This window comes from Leptonychotes weddellii, chromosome 7, assembly GCF_054177405.1.
Source record: "Leptonychotes weddellii isolate Sample4059 chromosome 7, ASM5417740v2, whole genome shotgun sequence".
Classification (NCBI taxonomy): domain Eukaryota; kingdom Metazoa; phylum Chordata; class Mammalia; order Carnivora; family Phocidae; genus Leptonychotes; species Leptonychotes weddellii.
The window spans coordinates 84,800,749-84,817,972 of NC_138375.1; the positions used below are offsets into that span (position 1 = coordinate 84,800,749).

General features: G+C 37.1%; 1 protein-coding gene across 7 annotated transcripts in view; it reads right to left on the reverse strand.

Annotated features, from left to right (window-relative positions):
• LOC102743079 (V-type proton ATPase subunit S1-like protein) overlaps positions 1-17,224 on the reverse strand; it is a 44,486-nt gene that overhangs the window by 13,884 nt on the left and 13,378 nt on the right. For 4 of the 7 annotated variants that reach the window (XM_081826622.1, XM_081826621.1, XM_081826623.1 and 1 more), the window contains 7 exons: positions 16,814-16,926; positions 14,909-14,977; positions 14,390-14,435; positions 6,746-6,804; positions 6,586-6,629; positions 6,267-6,328; positions 4,491-4,726 (listed from right to left, as the gene is read on the reverse strand). In XM_081826622.1, coding sequence (XP_081682748.1) covers positions 4,491-4,726; positions 6,267-6,328; positions 6,586-6,629; positions 6,746-6,804; positions 14,390-14,435; positions 14,909-14,977; positions 16,814-16,926 — 629 coding nt within the window. Of the gene's footprint in view, positions 1-4,490; positions 4,727-6,266; positions 6,329-6,585; positions 6,630-6,745; positions 6,805-14,389; positions 14,639-14,908; positions 14,978-16,813; positions 16,927-17,224 lie in introns of those variants that run through there. The other 3 variants (XM_081826624.1, XM_081826625.1, XM_081826626.1) reach the window with 3 other exon arrangements.

Sequence of the window (17,224 nt, forward strand, 5' to 3'; positions counted from 1 at the left end):
CCACCAACAATGTAGGAGGGCTCCCCTTTCTCTGCATCCCCACCAACATCTGTCATTTCCTGACTTGTTAATTTTAGCCATTCTGACTGGTGTGCGGTGATACCTCATTGAGGTTTTGATTTGGATTTTCATTACTTCTTGACAGGTAAATACATTGGTCTAAGGTGGTAAATCTCTTACTAACCCCAAGGCTTATTTTTTAACCCAAGTCCCAGTCAAATTTGTTCAGAAATTGCTAACTATGCAGAAACAAAAATATTTTCTTTACAGTCATTGACCATACCAAGTGTCAGTAAGGATGTAAAGCAACTGGAACCTCCTCATACAATGCTGGTGGAAAGGTAAATGGTACAATGACTTTAAAAAACAATTTGGTGGTTTCTTAAAAAGCTAAACATGCACATACCATATGATCTAGCCATTCTACTCCTAGGTATTTAAGAAAAATGAAAATATACACTCCTACGAAGCCTTGTACATGAATGTTTAAAGCAACTTTCCTTGGAAAGCTATTTAAAAACTGGAGCAAAACCAAATTTTCATCAAGAGGTGGATGGATAAATAAGTTGTGGTACATCCATATAATGGAGTACTTACTACTCAGCAGTTAAAAAGAAACATCACTTTGAAACATGTAACAATGTCAAAGAATATCAAAATCATCAAGCTAAGTGAAAGAAGCCAGACTAAAAAAGAGTATACACCCTATGACTATATTTACTTATTTATTAAAGATTTTATTTATACGTTTTAGAGAGAGTGTGTATGAGCAGGGAGGGGCAGAGGGAGAAGGAGAAAGAATCTGAAGCAGACTCTGCACTGAGCACAAGCAGGGCTTAGTTCCCCAACTGCAAGATCATGACCTGAGCCGAAACTAAGAGTCAGACATTTAACCAACTGAGCCACCCAGGTGCCCCTATATGATTATATTTATAGATAATTCTAGAAAATGCAAACTCACCTATAACTATAGAGAGCAGGTCAGTGGTTACCTGGAGGGCTCGGAGTGGCAGGAGGGAAAGATTACAAAGGGGCACAAGGAAACTTTGGAGGGTGATGAAAATGTTTGCTGTTTTGATTGTAGTAATGGTTTTGTGGGTGCACAAATATGTCAAAACTGATCAAACTGTGTACTTTAAATATGTGCAGTTTAGTGTATTTTATTTACATTTCAATAAGCCTGAAAAATAAGAACGAGAAAAAGCTAAATAACTGAAATGAGAAAATGTGAAAAATTTAAATACAGAAAGGATGATGCAGCTATGTGACATTATAATGTCTAGAAGTTATAACACCTCCACATACATTATAAAACCAAAAAAGCAAAAGTGGATAGCCATAAAACGTCCAATTACAAGCTTGAAAAAAAATCACACAAATGTAATCTCATTTATTTAGTCCTACTTATCAAGAAACAGAAATGTCAGTGATTGAGCTGAAATTTATTGTCATACTATTTATGGGGAAAGGGGAAGGGTATTTACAAAATAAACCACATAAAGTTACTAAGAGAATTATCTTTTTTCCCTAACATTGTTAAGCTTAGACACCTTAGAAGCATTCATTTATGAACACTTTATAAGCTAATTTATTCAGTAAAGCAGGTCTCCAAAAGGGCCTTTCTCTAAGACTATTCTGATAGCCTATTACAAAGCACTTAAAATACTTTAAAAAAATAAAATTTATTTCTTGAATAGTATTTTACAAGTTTGGTCACTTGTTTTAACAGAAATTTCTCTACTTCTTCCAAGGAATCAGAATAGCTTAGCTATCCATAAAATGACTCTGTAGCTGATGAACTAAACCTCAAAGCAAGGCCATACTGAGTCCACCTAACTGCTGTCCCCTTTTCCTGATGGAGCAGGTCAATGGCCTCTAAGCTTCTGACACTCCAAGAGCTTTCTCCAGCAGTCCTGGTTTCAGTGAGAGCTGTTAACATGCTCTGCTGCAGAGTAAGGAACATGCCTGATTTCAACAAAGCAAATTCAACAACGATTCAGTGAGACTCTTCTAAGAGCCAGGCACTGCACCATAACCTGGGAACACGAAGGAGAAATACAATCTAGCAAGTCACTCAAAAAAGAGCTGCTTTTACTCTTCCAAGCGCCCTAACCTCCCATGTTTAAAAGAGACTCTGAATTCTTCAGACTGTAGTTGCCTAAGTTCAAAATACCCCCAGATGCTCGGATTATGCTCTATATTCACTATTTTAAAAGATTTCCGTAGCAAATCTGTCTGCCAACAACTTGCCTTTCCCTGAACATTTTGTTTCCAAGCACTAAAACAAGGTCACCTTTTTTTAATCTGTGCTTTTGACCTTACATGGTTATGTCTTTACTTGGATTTCTTCTTTCAGCAACTCCCTCTCTGGTTCTTGAGAACCTAAGATTTCCTTGCCAGCACAGCAAAGGCATCTCACTAATGTGCATGATTCACAGGAATGAGGGATGGTCTCAGTATCTGGTCCCTGCATGCCTCATTTACTGGGAAGCCTTCCATTCATCCCCATGGGTGGGCTGTCCAGGATGTCCGCACACTCGCCTGAACAGGACTCCAGGAGGTAGATGCTGCTCACTCAAGACTCATCCTAATAGAGTATGTAGGTGGTGACCAAGAAGAAAACCAGGTCCCACCAAATCATTCCTTTGTGCATTGTGAAAACCAAAGCTTCCCTAGGTCTCTCCACCAGGTAACCAGGCATAGGCACTATTTTACGCTAGTTATCGTTAGTATGTTAGGAAGATAATACTACTACTTCGAGTAGCACTTGAAGAGTTCTCAAAGTTCTCGTGCATACATTTCACAGTTTGATTTTCACAGTGCTATGAGACAGGGCCAAGAAAGAGAAGGTAAAATGTCATTGTTAAAGACATTTTAGGCCCCAGCTCTATTACCAAATAAGCTGTGTGATCTTATCAAGTTTCTTAACCTCTAGGAGGCTTGATTTTGGATGGTAACAGTCTGTGACTCAACACTACTCTGAGGAATAGCAGATATTGTGCCTGTCAAGTCCTCGCACTGTGCCTGGTCCAAGGCAAGGCTTCAGGCCTGTTACAATTAATAGATATCATCATCTCCATTCCTAGATGATGATCCTATGGCGGCTCCTATTTGTAAAGTCACAACGCGCACTGCACTGACAGAACTGGGACAAGAAGCCAAGTTTTCATTCTTTCTGTCTCTGGGTTCCCCGTGATCATTAAGATTTCTAAAGCCCAGCAAAAAAGTATGGTGCGCTGATCTTCCCCACAAATACCCAGGGGTAAGAATAAATGGAATCAAGGTGTGCCAGTCAGCCACAGACAGGCAAGATGATCCCCAGGCAATCAGCCTCTCTCCAGGCAGCTGGCCACAAATAAAGAGCCCTGTAGGGAATTAATTAGAGCAGAAGAAAAAAGTCCCAAGCTCTCAGCAGTGCTGGAGTCTCTTTGGTAGTCTGTGCTGCCACAGAATAAACAAATCTGGGAGGACTCTGGATGCTTATACTTACAATTCCTTAATTCCCTAATAAGAGATAATCATTCTGAATAGCAAGATACTCACTAAAACTTGTAATATTAATAAAATCCACTTTTACCCATCATCAATAATTTTTAAATGAAAAGTAAAGTTCAGGAGTAAAAAAGTATTTCCAGCCCAAATATATAAAATGAATACCCACACCCCCCCCCCCGCCCACACACACGTGCACACACACGCACAGAGTACACAAAGCATTCTGTCCATCTAAACCAGGCCCGGACAAATGCAGACAATCTTCCAAAAGCTTTCATTATACCAGCAAATTTTGAAAGCAAGGAGATTTATAGAAAGCAAGTGGGATATGCCAGACTTATTCCTCCTCCACCAAAACAAATACAAGCAAAAACTTTTCGCTTGGATGACTAGAAAGCAGAGAAAGGTACGGGAAATTGATTTCCTCTTCAAAAGGGATATTTGTTTAATCTGCTTATCTCAAATCAAAAGGAATTATTAAATCATTTTGAACAAATGTCCTAAAGAATTCTCTGAAATATGGCCATTCAAAGCTACCCTTGCACATATGCAAACTGGCAACGTCCCACAACTTCAGAACACTCCCTCGAATCAGAAATCTGCCCTGGCTAGAGTCAGCCTTCTCTTTTTTCACCCACTAGAAGATGTATGACTCTGCTCCATGATACATGATTTCCTCCTGCCAGGACAAAAGTAGTATGATACCTCACATTTGAAGTTGATACCAAGCCTGGAATCCTGTTCATTTTTCAGAATGAATTTGGAAAACCTTCACTTTTACAACTCTGATTTTCCTCAAGGTATGTAACAAGAGAACTGCTGGGGGAAATTTTTTTTTTCTTTTATTTTAGACATTAAACATTTCATAAGAGATGTGTTTCAAGTTCACTACAAACGATCCTACCTGTACCATTTTCTGAATCGTCAGAAAACTTGACGGCCCAGTTAACAGACTACAATCGCCCTAAGGGCCTCCAGCAAAGCAATCAACTTACATGGCACTTTCTTCACTGCAATTTGAGTTGCTAATGTCCACTGCTGCCGTCTGGCCAAAAGCTTCATCTGTAAGGTCCAGCCAGGTCTGATTCTTAAATTTTACTGTTATTCCTTTGGCCCAGAAAAGAATGCAGGGAATTCCATCCATGGAGACATTGACTGGGCTATGATGGCTGAATGCATTCCAAGGTTCTTTTTCTAAATGTCCTTGTCTGCTCAGAGTGTAGTTGAGAGTCTAGTTAACCAAATAAACAAAATTTAAGAGACGGGTTTGTTTCCATGGCACAAAAGGCTTCTTGGAGTAAAAGGACTAATTTACAACCTGTTGAAACTTTCATCTTTCTCACTCCAGAGTCCATGTTACTGTAGGACAAAGGAGATGATAGGTGGGCCCATCTTAATCATTTAACAAGCCAAAATTGATAGATATATCTGAAAGGTATATAAGCCTAGTTCCACAAAGCACCCAAATTGGAAAGGACTAAATTATTAAAAAAAAAAAAAAGCCGACTTTGCAAATAATAATATTAGCAATATAGACTCAAGAAGTTTCCAGGCTGGGAGAGAGAGTGGGGATGAATAGGTGGAGCACAGATTTTTAGGGCCATGAAAGTATTATTCTGTAAAATGCCGTAATGGTAGGTAGATATCATTATACATTTGTTAAAACCTATAAAATGTACAACACAAAGAGTGAATCTGAACGTAAACTATGGACTGTACTTAATAATAATGTATCAATATTGGCTCATCAACTTTAAGAAATATACCACAATAACACAAGATGTTAAACAAAGGGGAAACTCAAGAGGGGGAGGGATTGAGGGAGCATATGGGAACCTTCTATTTTGTTCAATTTTTTCTGTAAACCTAAAACTGCTCAAAAAAAAAAAAAAGTCTAGGAATTAAAAACAAAAATTCACCATGCCATGAACTAATGGCAGTAATCTATCTCTTCAGAAAATAGGAACCCAAATAAGGCAAGATTTTAAAATAAAGAAATTAATATGTTAAGCAAACAAACATAACAAGAGGTTTCTAGCTATCAAGCCTAATTCTCCAGACCACTAATATCCTATAGAACATTCTGGAACACTGGGTATGTTCTATATCTGCACTGTGCCGTGTAGCCGTCACTGGCTTTCTGTAGCTAGCATGGCACTGGAAATGGGGCCAGTGCAACTGAGACTAATTTTTAATTTTATTTAACATTATTTCATTTGAATTTAAATTTAAATAGCCCCATGTGGCTAGGGGCTACTGCCTTAGACAGTCTGTCCAGATAGTGTAACATACAAAAACTAGCAGGGTCTTCTAACATCATTCTTCATCTTATGAAACCTGAGGCAGCCTGAGACAATGCACTTCAGTACTTGACTCTAGAAGTCACAAATATCTGACCGAAGATCTACTTATCTGGATCAACTAGTCCATACCGATTACTCCAATGTTAGTACAGATAAAAGAGAAATTAAAGAGGCAGCAGCAATCCAAGCTTACCAGGAACCAAAGATAAACTGTTACTATAGTGATCCTGTCTGGAAAGCAACTAAAGTAAAACTGAGTATTGTAATGAAAATATACAAGAGGAAGTATAGCTTTAGTTTTTTATTTACGAGAAGACTACTATAATACATTTCCCCACCCAAAACTTAAAAATGTTAGTTATTAACAAAAGTATTATTCATATTTTCACAGTTGCTCTGACCTGATTGAAATGTGTTTAAAAAAAATTTTTTTTAAAGACACAACCTAGTTTCCTAACATATCCATACCTGTGTGATTGGTATTGTTGTGAAATTCTGGATTGGATTCATGTCTCCATTACTCTGCTGATCTGTCAAATAAATGATATGAGTACAAAGGCTAAATGTCACTGATTTATTAATGTACCTGAATGATACTAAAATGCTAAGCACCGTAAAATATGCCAGGCTTGAGCCTCTTCTGGCTCATAATTTGGAATACACCAGTTTAAGAGATTTTTACATGTGAGACTCCTGCCCCAATCACCAGTATTCAGTGAAGCCCAACACAAACAACACCCTTCTCCTCAACCCTTCAAGGAATCATACAGGTAAATACAGGTCTTACCGTTTATAACCACTTCTTTATTTGAAGAAGTTCGAGAGATGAAACTAGAAAAAAACAAAAATAAAAAGATGCTGAACAAATATCTATATTTCAGATTTCATAGGAAGTTTTAAGGAGGATATTTCAGTTTATTACATCTCAAGAGAAGACAGAAACTTACCTGTTAAAACTGTCCACTTTTTCATAGTGAATTTCTGATTTAAAAAAGTAATACATGTTCTTCAAAGAAAATAAGAAAAAGTCAGAATTTTTTTTTAATTTGTAAATATAAACCCTAATTCTTATCTACTGAATATTATTATTGAGGGCCTACCATGTACCAAGTAATGTACTAAACACTGAGGTCTAACCAAAATAAATAGTAACCAAATAATAAAGGAAATAAATAAGGAAACATAATAAAATCTTTTACAGTGAAGTTTTATACTTATTGTACTGTTACCATATTAAAGCAAAAATATTCATTTTTTTAATTAAAAAACAAGACAGACTCTATTGCCAAAAAACTTTTTCTGAAAATTATGGGGATATAAATTATATATCCTTCCAGTGTTTCACTCTACACACACACACATACAGATGTACACATACAACACACATAAATTTACTTTTTATAAGATTCAAAAACAGGTATGTGTAAACATCCTGTTTTGGAGCCTGCAAAATTTTTTTCAACTTAAAAATATATCACAAATATTTTCTCATGTAATATTTTTCTGACATAATTTTTTTAACTTTTTAATTCCCGTTAGTTAACATACTGTGTTATATTAGTTTCAGATGTACAATATAATGATTCAACAATTCCATCCATCACCCGGTGCTCACCATGATTTTCTGACATAATTTTGAATTCCATGTTGGTATTACATCATACAAATGTATCAATTTATTCAACCAAATTCCTATTACGTATTTATGTTGTTTCCAATTAACAAACGATACTACATTGAACCTTATTGTGGACTGTTTGTTCATACCCCCAAGAAGTTCCTTAAGATAAATTCCTAGAAGTGAAACTGCTAACTTAGAAGATCTACACATCTTTTTATCATGGAATATTGTAAACACATACAAATATAAACAGAAAAACATAAGCCCTCTTCCCACCCCCATGTACTTGTACCCACCATCCAGCTTTAGTAATTATCAAGGTATAAGCAATCTTGTTTCAACTATGAGCTCACCCATTTCCCCTCTCTGGTATTATTTTGAAGGAAATATCAGAAATTAATATGATTTAAGTATGTATTTCTAAAAGATAAGGACTTTTTAAAATAATAGCCCAATTTTCTAGAATTATAAATAGAATCATATATATTCTTCAGTGTTTGGCTTCTTTCAGTCTAAACATAATGACTGGAATTCTCTGATGTTGTTATATATATTAATATCTCATTCCTTTTAATTACTGAGAAGTATTTCATTGTACAGATAGACCACATTTTGTCTGTCTAGGCATCCACTGATGGACATTTATGGTGTTTCGAGTTTGGGGCTACTACAAATAAAGATATAAATATATTTGTGTACAGGGCTTATGTGGAATATTTTTTTGTTTCTCTTGAATAGATACCCAGAAGAAGAATGGCTGAGTCATATAGTAAAAGTTTAACTTTTAACAAAACTGCCAATTTCACTATATGAGCTTTTCTGTGGCTCCACATTCTTTTAATATTTGTACTGTAAATCTGTTCAATTTTATCCATTCTCATAGGCATTGGTTGCTATCACATTGTAGTTTTCTTTTCCATTTCCCTGATGACTAACGAGAATTAGCATCTTTCCTTTTGCCTATTGACCATTCATATATTTTCTTATGTGAACTCTGTGTTTAAATCTTTTATCACATTTTTAATTAAGTTAACTGTCTCTTCTTATTGAGTTGAAAGAGTTCTCTGTATGGATACAAGTCCTGTGTCTGATACTTGCATTGAAAACATTTTCTTCCATTCTGTCTTGCTTTTTCATTTTCTTAATGGTGACTTTCAAAATGGAAACATTTTAATTTTCATAAAGTCTAATGTATTTGTTTTTCTTCTTTTATTGTCTATGTTTCTGGGTCTAAACCATTTCTTAACATAACATCACAAAATTTTCTCCTGTGCTTTATCTAGAAGTTTTAAAGTTTTAGCTTTTACATTTAGCTCTGTTATCCATTTTGAGTCATATTTGTGAGATGAGGTACTTGTAATATTTTAGAGCCTGGATACAAAAAATGTATTATTAGTTTCCAGAAATTAGAAAAAAACAAACAAACACAAGAATCATACAAGGATTCAGAAAATGTATCTCTCACACCCTTTCGTGGACGCTAAAGGAGGATGTGCTCAAACAAAGTGAGAGGAAACCAAGAAAGAGGAAACCCAGGCACTAATCAACAGAGGCTCTAACTTAGAAGGGTGAGGAAGAAAAACTTCAGGATGCCTATTGCATATCAGACCTAGAGAGCATCGATCCAGATTGCAGTGAGAGGACAAAAGAGCTCCAAAGAGGAGACCTAGAGGGAAGGCTCTAGGTAAAAGGATTTGAGACGCTACACTACATATTAGATGAGGGGACTTGTGAAAAGAATTAAGAATATATATATTTTTATTTTTTTTAAAGATTTTATTTATTTATTTGACAGAGAGAGACACATGAGAGAGGGAACACAAACAGGGGGAGTGGGAGAGGGAGAAGCAGGCCCCCCGCGGAGCAGGGAGCCCAATGTGGGACTCGATCCCAGGACCCTGAGATCATGACCTGAGCCGAAGGCAGGCGCTTAACCGACTGAGCCACCCAGGCGCCCAAAGATTTTATTTATTTATTTGAGAGAGAGAGAATGAGAGAGAGAGAACACCTGAGAGGGGATAGGGTCAGAGGACGAAGCAGACTCCCTGCCGAGCAGGAAGCCCGATGTGGGACTCGATCCAGGGACTCCAGGATCATGACCTGAGCCGAAGGCAGTCGCTTAACCAACTGAGCCACCCAGGCACCCTCTCTACAATGTTTGTTTTTTTTTTTTTAAGATTTTATTTATTTGACAGAGAGAGACACAGCGAGAGAGTGAACACAAGCAGGGGGAGTGGGAGAGGGAGAAGGAGGCTTCCCGCCGAGCAGGGAGCCCGATGCGGGGCTCGATCCCAGGACCCTGGGACCATGACCTGAGCCGAAGGCAGACGCTTAACTGACTGAGCCACCCAGGCGTCCCAAGAATATATATATTTTTAAATATTGCAAATGAAAAAGGGTAATAATTTTTAACTCAAGAGAAAAGCAAAGAGTTGTATAAAGAAAAGAGAAACATTTATAGTGTGCTAACTGGCTTGTCAGTGAATAATACACGCACAGTCACACTGATGCCAGCACAGATTTAACTGAAAGTAGTAATGTAACTATATATTAGATGGATGGGGGGATGAAGAAAAGGAAGGTGAAGGCAGTGTTGGAGGCAAAAACTTTGTCAGCAGTAACAGGAAGTTGTTAGGCAATGTCTAAAATGTATAAATTGGAGGGGCGCCTGGGTAGCTCAGTCGGTTAAGCGTCTGCCTTCAGCTCAGGTCGTGGTCCCCGGGTCCTGGGATCGAGCCCCCACATCAGGCTCCCTGTTTGGCGGGAAGTCTGCTTCTTCCTCTCCCCCTTCCCCCTGCTCGAGCTCTCTCTCTCACTCATTCTCTCTCTCAAATAAATAAATAATCTTTTAAAAATAAAATAAAACGTGTAAATTGAGAAATCCTCTACACATATTTAAATAATGTGGCAGTGTTGTGGGTTGTAGGATTGTTCCCAACTCCCTGGAAATAATCCGAGATGTATATATCCTTGCCCTTGGCTATATGCTTTGCAGTACCTCCCTGTAGGTAGAGAGTATTTCCTGCCCCACAGTAAGTCTCAGCTCTGTGTCTTGGTCGAGCCAACGGAACATGAGGGGAAGCAACAATGTACCAGCTCTGCAGAAACTTTCTGAGGTGCTGCATGTGTCTGCCGCCTCCTTGTCCCCTTCTCTCTGCCCTGATGACAGTGTGCCCAAACAGGGGCTGCTCTTTCAGTCTAGGTCTTGGAATGACAAGAAATGGGAAACAGCTGGAGCAGGCCTGCAACAGCCCACTGAATAGCTATCAACAGGTAACATGAGTGAGAAATAAATGTTCGAGACCGTAAGATTCTGGAAAACCGGAGTTGTTGGTTACTAGAGAAGCTGACTAAATGGGAGACACTTTTTTTCGATAATTTATGATGTGTCTTGGTAACACCTGATTTTTTTAAAACCATGTATATGCATTACTTTGATGGATTTTTTTTTTAATTTATTCTTTTTTAAAAAGATGCCTTCTGGGGCACCTGGGTGGCTCAGTCAATTAAGCATCTGACTCTTGATTTCAGCCCAGGTATTGATCTCAGGGTTGTGAGATCGAGCCCAATATCAGGCTCTGCGCTAGGCGTAGAGCCTGCCTAACATTCTCTCTCTCCCTCTCCCTCGACCCTTTCCCAACCTCCCCACTCTCTCTCTTTCTCTGTCTCTAAAAAAAAGAAGAAAAAAAGATGTCTTCCTTTAAAAATTTATAAATTAGCTTTCTGATTGATAGTCTCTGGTGAGTAGGGTTAGCATAAATCAGTCCTCAGAACCCAAATACACCTAGGAGCACTAAGAAATTTAATTTCCTGAGCAGCAAAAGTGAGGCTCCAATCAGTACTCATGTAACTACAATAGCGATGTGCTTTAGCTAAAAGATCTCTATCTTACTTAAATTTCAAACTCTGTACTGCAAGTTACAAAGTGACTGAATACATGAAAGAAACACTAATACCCAGGCAATACTTCTTAAGAGCTTCAAGCTTTCTAATAATATCATCGTACACAAATAGACTTTTAAAATTTCTTTAATTTAAACTTCATTTATCCAAAAATCACATTTCATGATACAGGGTTAAGTATTCAATTTTAAAATGTCTTAATGAACAAAAAAAGAAAATTATGAGATATTTTATCTAAATAATATGAAAATTTATCAAGTCATTTAGAAATATCTAGTTAGCAGAACAGTTTAATAAAAGTTTCCTGAATAAAAGTATATGAATGAATGAATGAAGGCATGTATGCATGGATGGATAGATGGATGGATGAGCTACCAAATTGATAATATGCTTGGCTTGAGACTTTGCTCTACTCATTAAAAATTTCCAAGTGTTCACATATGAAAAGTTTTTAGAAGAGAACAAAGGCTTATTTTCTTTTCAATAAATCTATGGTCATGAACATACAATAATGCTGCTATACTTCTTTTTTTAAATGAACTATAATTTAGATAGGCCTTTCCCATACCCACAAGACTGAATTAACAAGGTTTTATAGGAAACCATAATCTCAACCTAAGATAAAATATATATACATTTCGGGACACCTGGGTGGCTCAGTCGATTGAGCGTCTGCCTTCGGCTCAGGTCATGATCCCAGGGTCCTGGTGTCGAGCCCCGCATTGGGCTCCTTGCTCAGCGGGGAGCCTGCTTCTCTCCCTCTGCCTGCCTGCCTGCCGTTCCCCCTGCTTGTGTTCTCTCTCTCTGACAAATAAATGAATAAAATCTTTAAAAAAAAAATATATATATATATATATACATTTTCACATCACTACATAATCTCTGAACTAAAGTAAGATTGTAAAGAATTAACTGTTTGAAGTTATCTATGTGAATAAACTGAGAAACACTGGTTAAATTTTTTTAAAATAAATAATAAAGAAACAAAACCTATATTGTCTCTAAAAATATTCCGATCCTTGTCCAGTAAAAGGGATTTCTGCAATACCTTTGAAAAGTAATCAAGAGCCTGAAGCTTGTAGTGGCTGGTCCCATATTTTTGTAGTCCATCATGAGTCTGCAAAGTAATGCCTTCATGAAGGTGAAGCTGAAACAGCTCTGCCATGGTTCTGTGCAGGAGGAAGACCACATTCCCACCATGGCCTCTGAGACCCTGAAAGACCTGCTAACTGTGCTCACCTCATCTGTCCTCTTCCCCTGTCTGTTCTAGCTACACCAGCAGTCTTTAGTTCAGCTCCTTCGATGCTTCATGTTCCCTTCTTCTCTCATAAGAGTCTTAGCACTTGCTGTTCTCTCCACCTAGAATGTTCTCTATCCTCTCCTTCCCCCTCCTCCTAGGTACTCCCTCCCTTTGCTATAGATTACAGCTTAAATGTCACTTCCTTAAGAACACTCTTCCTGCTATCTCAGACCAGTTCAGATCCGCCTATTATATGTGCTCATAGCCTCCCACACTTCTTTCACAGCATGATTCACATTTGACTAATGAGAGTACCTCCTCCACTAGACTTAAAGCTTCATGAAGGCAGGGACTATTTCTGTTTTGCTCACCAATGTAGACCCAGTACCTAGCACAGTACCTAGCTATTTAAAAGTACCAAGTATTAAAAACATATGTGCTACATGCATGAATGAATGAACAGATTAATGAATGAACAAAGTCTGAAAGGGAAGTAGAAAATGAGAGATCACACAGGATACTGTGTGAGAGGCAAAATATTTCCTTTTGTTAAAGGAATTTTAACCCAATTTGAGGAAGAAATATGTAAAGAAAGAGTGGTGACCCCTACTCTCTCTAAGCTTAGGAAACAAGTATTAATTTAAAATACAATCATCCTTCCTAGAGACTTAAGAACCTTGAATTGACCCATAAAAATGAAAGATATTTTAAATTTCAGATCTATGATTTGAAAGACATTCATAAAACAGCAACTGTTGTTTCTTTCATAATAAATTAATATGCTATATTTTTAGATTCAAATGATCATTGATTGATGTGATTTCTAGGGTCCCTTCCGAAGCTGAGATTATTTAAACCCATTAACCTTGCTTCAAAAACATAACTGGGATTTTTATAGTATTTGGTGTACATTTTACCAGTGTAATACACAAATCAGTCATCTCTGTACAAATGAAGTAAGGAAACCTTACTAAGCTTTAATAACTTAAGAGCAGTATAGGTCTCTTACTATTTGAAAATGAACCTGAAGGAAAGCACTAACTGATTTAGAAACAATGGGGGAAACAAATAGAAAATGCCTGCACTTATAGTTTTTATCAGCTGGTGACTTAAAGATTCTTTAACACAGTTTTGGCAGACCATCCTACTTGGCGCTATCCTTTGTGTTCACACTAAATTCCCTGATGTATTTATTGGGATGGCACATAATGAGCAATTAGGAGATATAACATAAGTTAATTGCTATTCAGATTCTGAATATTCTCCCTTATAGATAAATCTCTATAGTTTCCCTTATATGGTAAGGAAAGAGCCAAAGATAAAGGATACAGGAATAGAAGTTTTGCTTGTTACTTTTAAGTGTATGTACTCCAAGCAATTACCGTCCCCTACCAGTTAAAATGATTCAACACCTTTTCTTTGAAGGACAGGTTATATATTTCTGAGGTTTTTAAATTTTTCCTTGCTCTCTTCTCTCATAACAATGGCAGGAGAAAACCATGAAATTAATATTACTTGTAAGTATAAAAGAAACCTGAACACTGATTTGAGTCATTTTCTCATAGATACATACTTTGATACATAATACAAATGTTTCTTGTGCATTTTGAATAACTCTTGCTTCTTATAAAAGATTGTATTTTCATGTCTTATTTATAAACTCTAGTTCAATGATTTTGTTAGCTACAGAATGATCTAATTTAATATATCCGATTTGAATTATAAATATAGCTATGCAACAATATAAAGAAATTACAGAACCATCTAATTTCACACTTGCATTGAAGTTCACAGATGCGCTGAATTAACAAATATGCAATTACTCACCTTACATTCTTCCTGGCAAGTATTTGGCCCAAAGGCAGTGAAAATCCTATACATAAAAAAATAAGTGAAAAACTGAAGAAGATTTTTCTTCCCATCAAGAAATAAATCAGTTTCTTCAAAGCAAGCACATCTGTTAATTCTTAAATGCAAACAGAGCAGAGGCAGAATCTTCCATGTCTTGTGACTGACAACATAGTCAACCAATAAAAAGACCATATTCCCAGGATATATTATGCATGGGAGAGGGTGGAGGGAGGGGCCTGATACTGCTTAATTTAGAGTATAGAGTGAAAGCAGTGGGTCTATTTAGGATGTTTCTTATTCATTAAAGATTATTAGGGAGCAGATTTTCAATTAACCTCTTTTTAGAAACTAACATTGTTTTGATACTCTAACTCTTAATAAGAATCTCATACTGCTTTTCAGGAAGCTATTAAATTCTCCTCAAAAATCTACAAAATATACATTATTACATGCATTTTTCAGGTGAATAAATGAGTAAAAATCTCTGAAACTTACCTAATTTTACTTATGTGTCCTACTTCACAGTTTCCTGTTAAATTCATGACTCTCCATGTGCTAAGAGATCTGGAATGTAATGGCAAAGAGCACTGATTTTGGAGTCAGACAGCCCTCAATTGCATTCCCAGCTCTAGTTTCCCCATCTGCAGAGTGGGGACAAAAGTATTTTGCTCAAAGAACTGTTGCAAAGATATAGCGAGGCCCTAAATAGCCAAATCTGCCTTGAGAAAGAACAAAGCTGGAAGTATCACACTTCCTGATTTAAAAATATATTGTAAAGCTACAGTAATTTAAACAGTATAGTATTGCCATTAAAAACTGACATATAGGGGCACCTGGTGGCTCAGTCGGTTAAGCGTCTGCCTTTGGCTCAGGTCATGGTCCCAGGGTCCCGGGATCGAGTCCTACATCGGGCTCCCTGCTCAGCGGGAGTCTGCTTCTCCCTCTCCTGCGGCTCCCCCTGTTTGTATGGGTGCTCGCTCTCTCTCTTTCCATCAAATAAATAAATAAATAAAAGAAAAGAAAAGAAAGAAAAAGAAAGCAGGCAGGAAGGAAGGAAAGAAGAAAGTGAACAGACAAGTGTTGGCAAAGATGTGGAGAAACTGGATTGTACACTGCTGGTAGGAATACAAAATAGTACAGTTGCTGGGGAAAACAATATGGATATGCCTCAAAATATTAAAAATAGAACTACCTTATGATCCAGCAATTACACTTATGGGTATTTACCCAAAATACTTGATATCAGGATTTCAAAGAAATATTAGTGCTTCCATATTCACTGCAGCACTGATATTCACAATAGCCAAGATGGAAAAACAACCTAGTGTCTGCGGATGGATGAATGGATAAAGAATATGTGATATATATATACAAAGGAATACTATGCAGCCTTTAAAAAAGGAAATTCTGCAATATGTGACATGAATGAACCCTGAGGACATTATTATAATTGAAATAAGCCAGCCTTAAATACCACATGATTCCATTTATATAAGGTATCTAGAATAGGCATAGCATAGAATCAAAGAGTGAAATGGTGGTTACCAGGGGTTGGGGGGCAGGGGAGGGAGGAGAAAATAGGAAGTTACTAATCAATGGGCATAAAATTTCAGTTGTGCAAGATTAATAAATTCTAGAGATAAGCTGTACAAGATTGTACCTATGGTTAACAATGCGGTATTATGCACTTAAAAATTTGTTAAGAGGGTGGGTCTCATGTTAAGTGTTCTTAACACAATAAAATAAAATTTTAAATAAATAAATATAATAGATGAAAACCTTTTTTTACTTCAATGCCTAGCTAAATAAAGACTATCTATTGTTATTTCCTCCTTGCCAGTCTCCACTCCCACTCCCCTGCCACCTAAAATGTGTGCAAAAACACAAACCAAACAACAAAATCCTGAAGAGTTATTTTACATTTAAAAAATACAATTAAAATGCCACAATAAAGAAAATCCTCCAAAACGAAAGTGTCAGCATTTTTGGTACTTAAGAACCTTGATCTCTTTAATGGCAAAGTACTGGTAGCTGAAAGGGGCGATTTGTAAGTGACATTTCAGAGATGATGGATTATTGGAAGTCTAGGGACTTGACCCAAAGGACATACTCCCCTTCCTTACTATCCACTTTGCACACACACCATCTTCTAACATAGCTCTAAGGAGCCCTAAATGAGAAGAGGTGATGAAAGCGCAATGACTAGGGATAGGGGTGGGGGGGCTAGGGGGTGGAGATGGAGAAATAACAAAGAAAGATGCTAAGAAATATTATAAAATAGAAAAGGTCACCACTATCAATGTTGCCTTTCCATGCCCATCTTATTCCTACTTCCCATTGTATTTCCTTTTCTTCTCTGTTCTTTCATTTTACCCAACTTCCACCCGCCATGTCTTTTACCTTTCTGCCTTTTTCCTGATTATGTGGAATTTCAGGTAGCAAGACAGGTCTGGAAAGGAGGAGTTTAGTCTTAGGCAGGTTTGCCAAATAAAATACAGGACACCCAGTAACATCTGAATTTCAAAAAAGCAATAATTTTAATAATAAGTACATTCCGTGCAATATTTAGACATACTATACTTAAAAAATCATTTGTTGTTTATCGAAATTAAATTTAACCAGAAATCTTGTATTTTTATTTGCTAAATCTGGCAATCCTTGTCTTAGAGCTTTCTGCTACTCAAATTTTAACATGCATACAAATCATGTGAGATTTTGTTAAAATGCAAATTCTGATCCAGTAGGTCTGGGGTGGGGCGAGAGCTTCTCTGTTTCTCACAGGCTTCCACATGATGCTGATGCTGCTTGCCT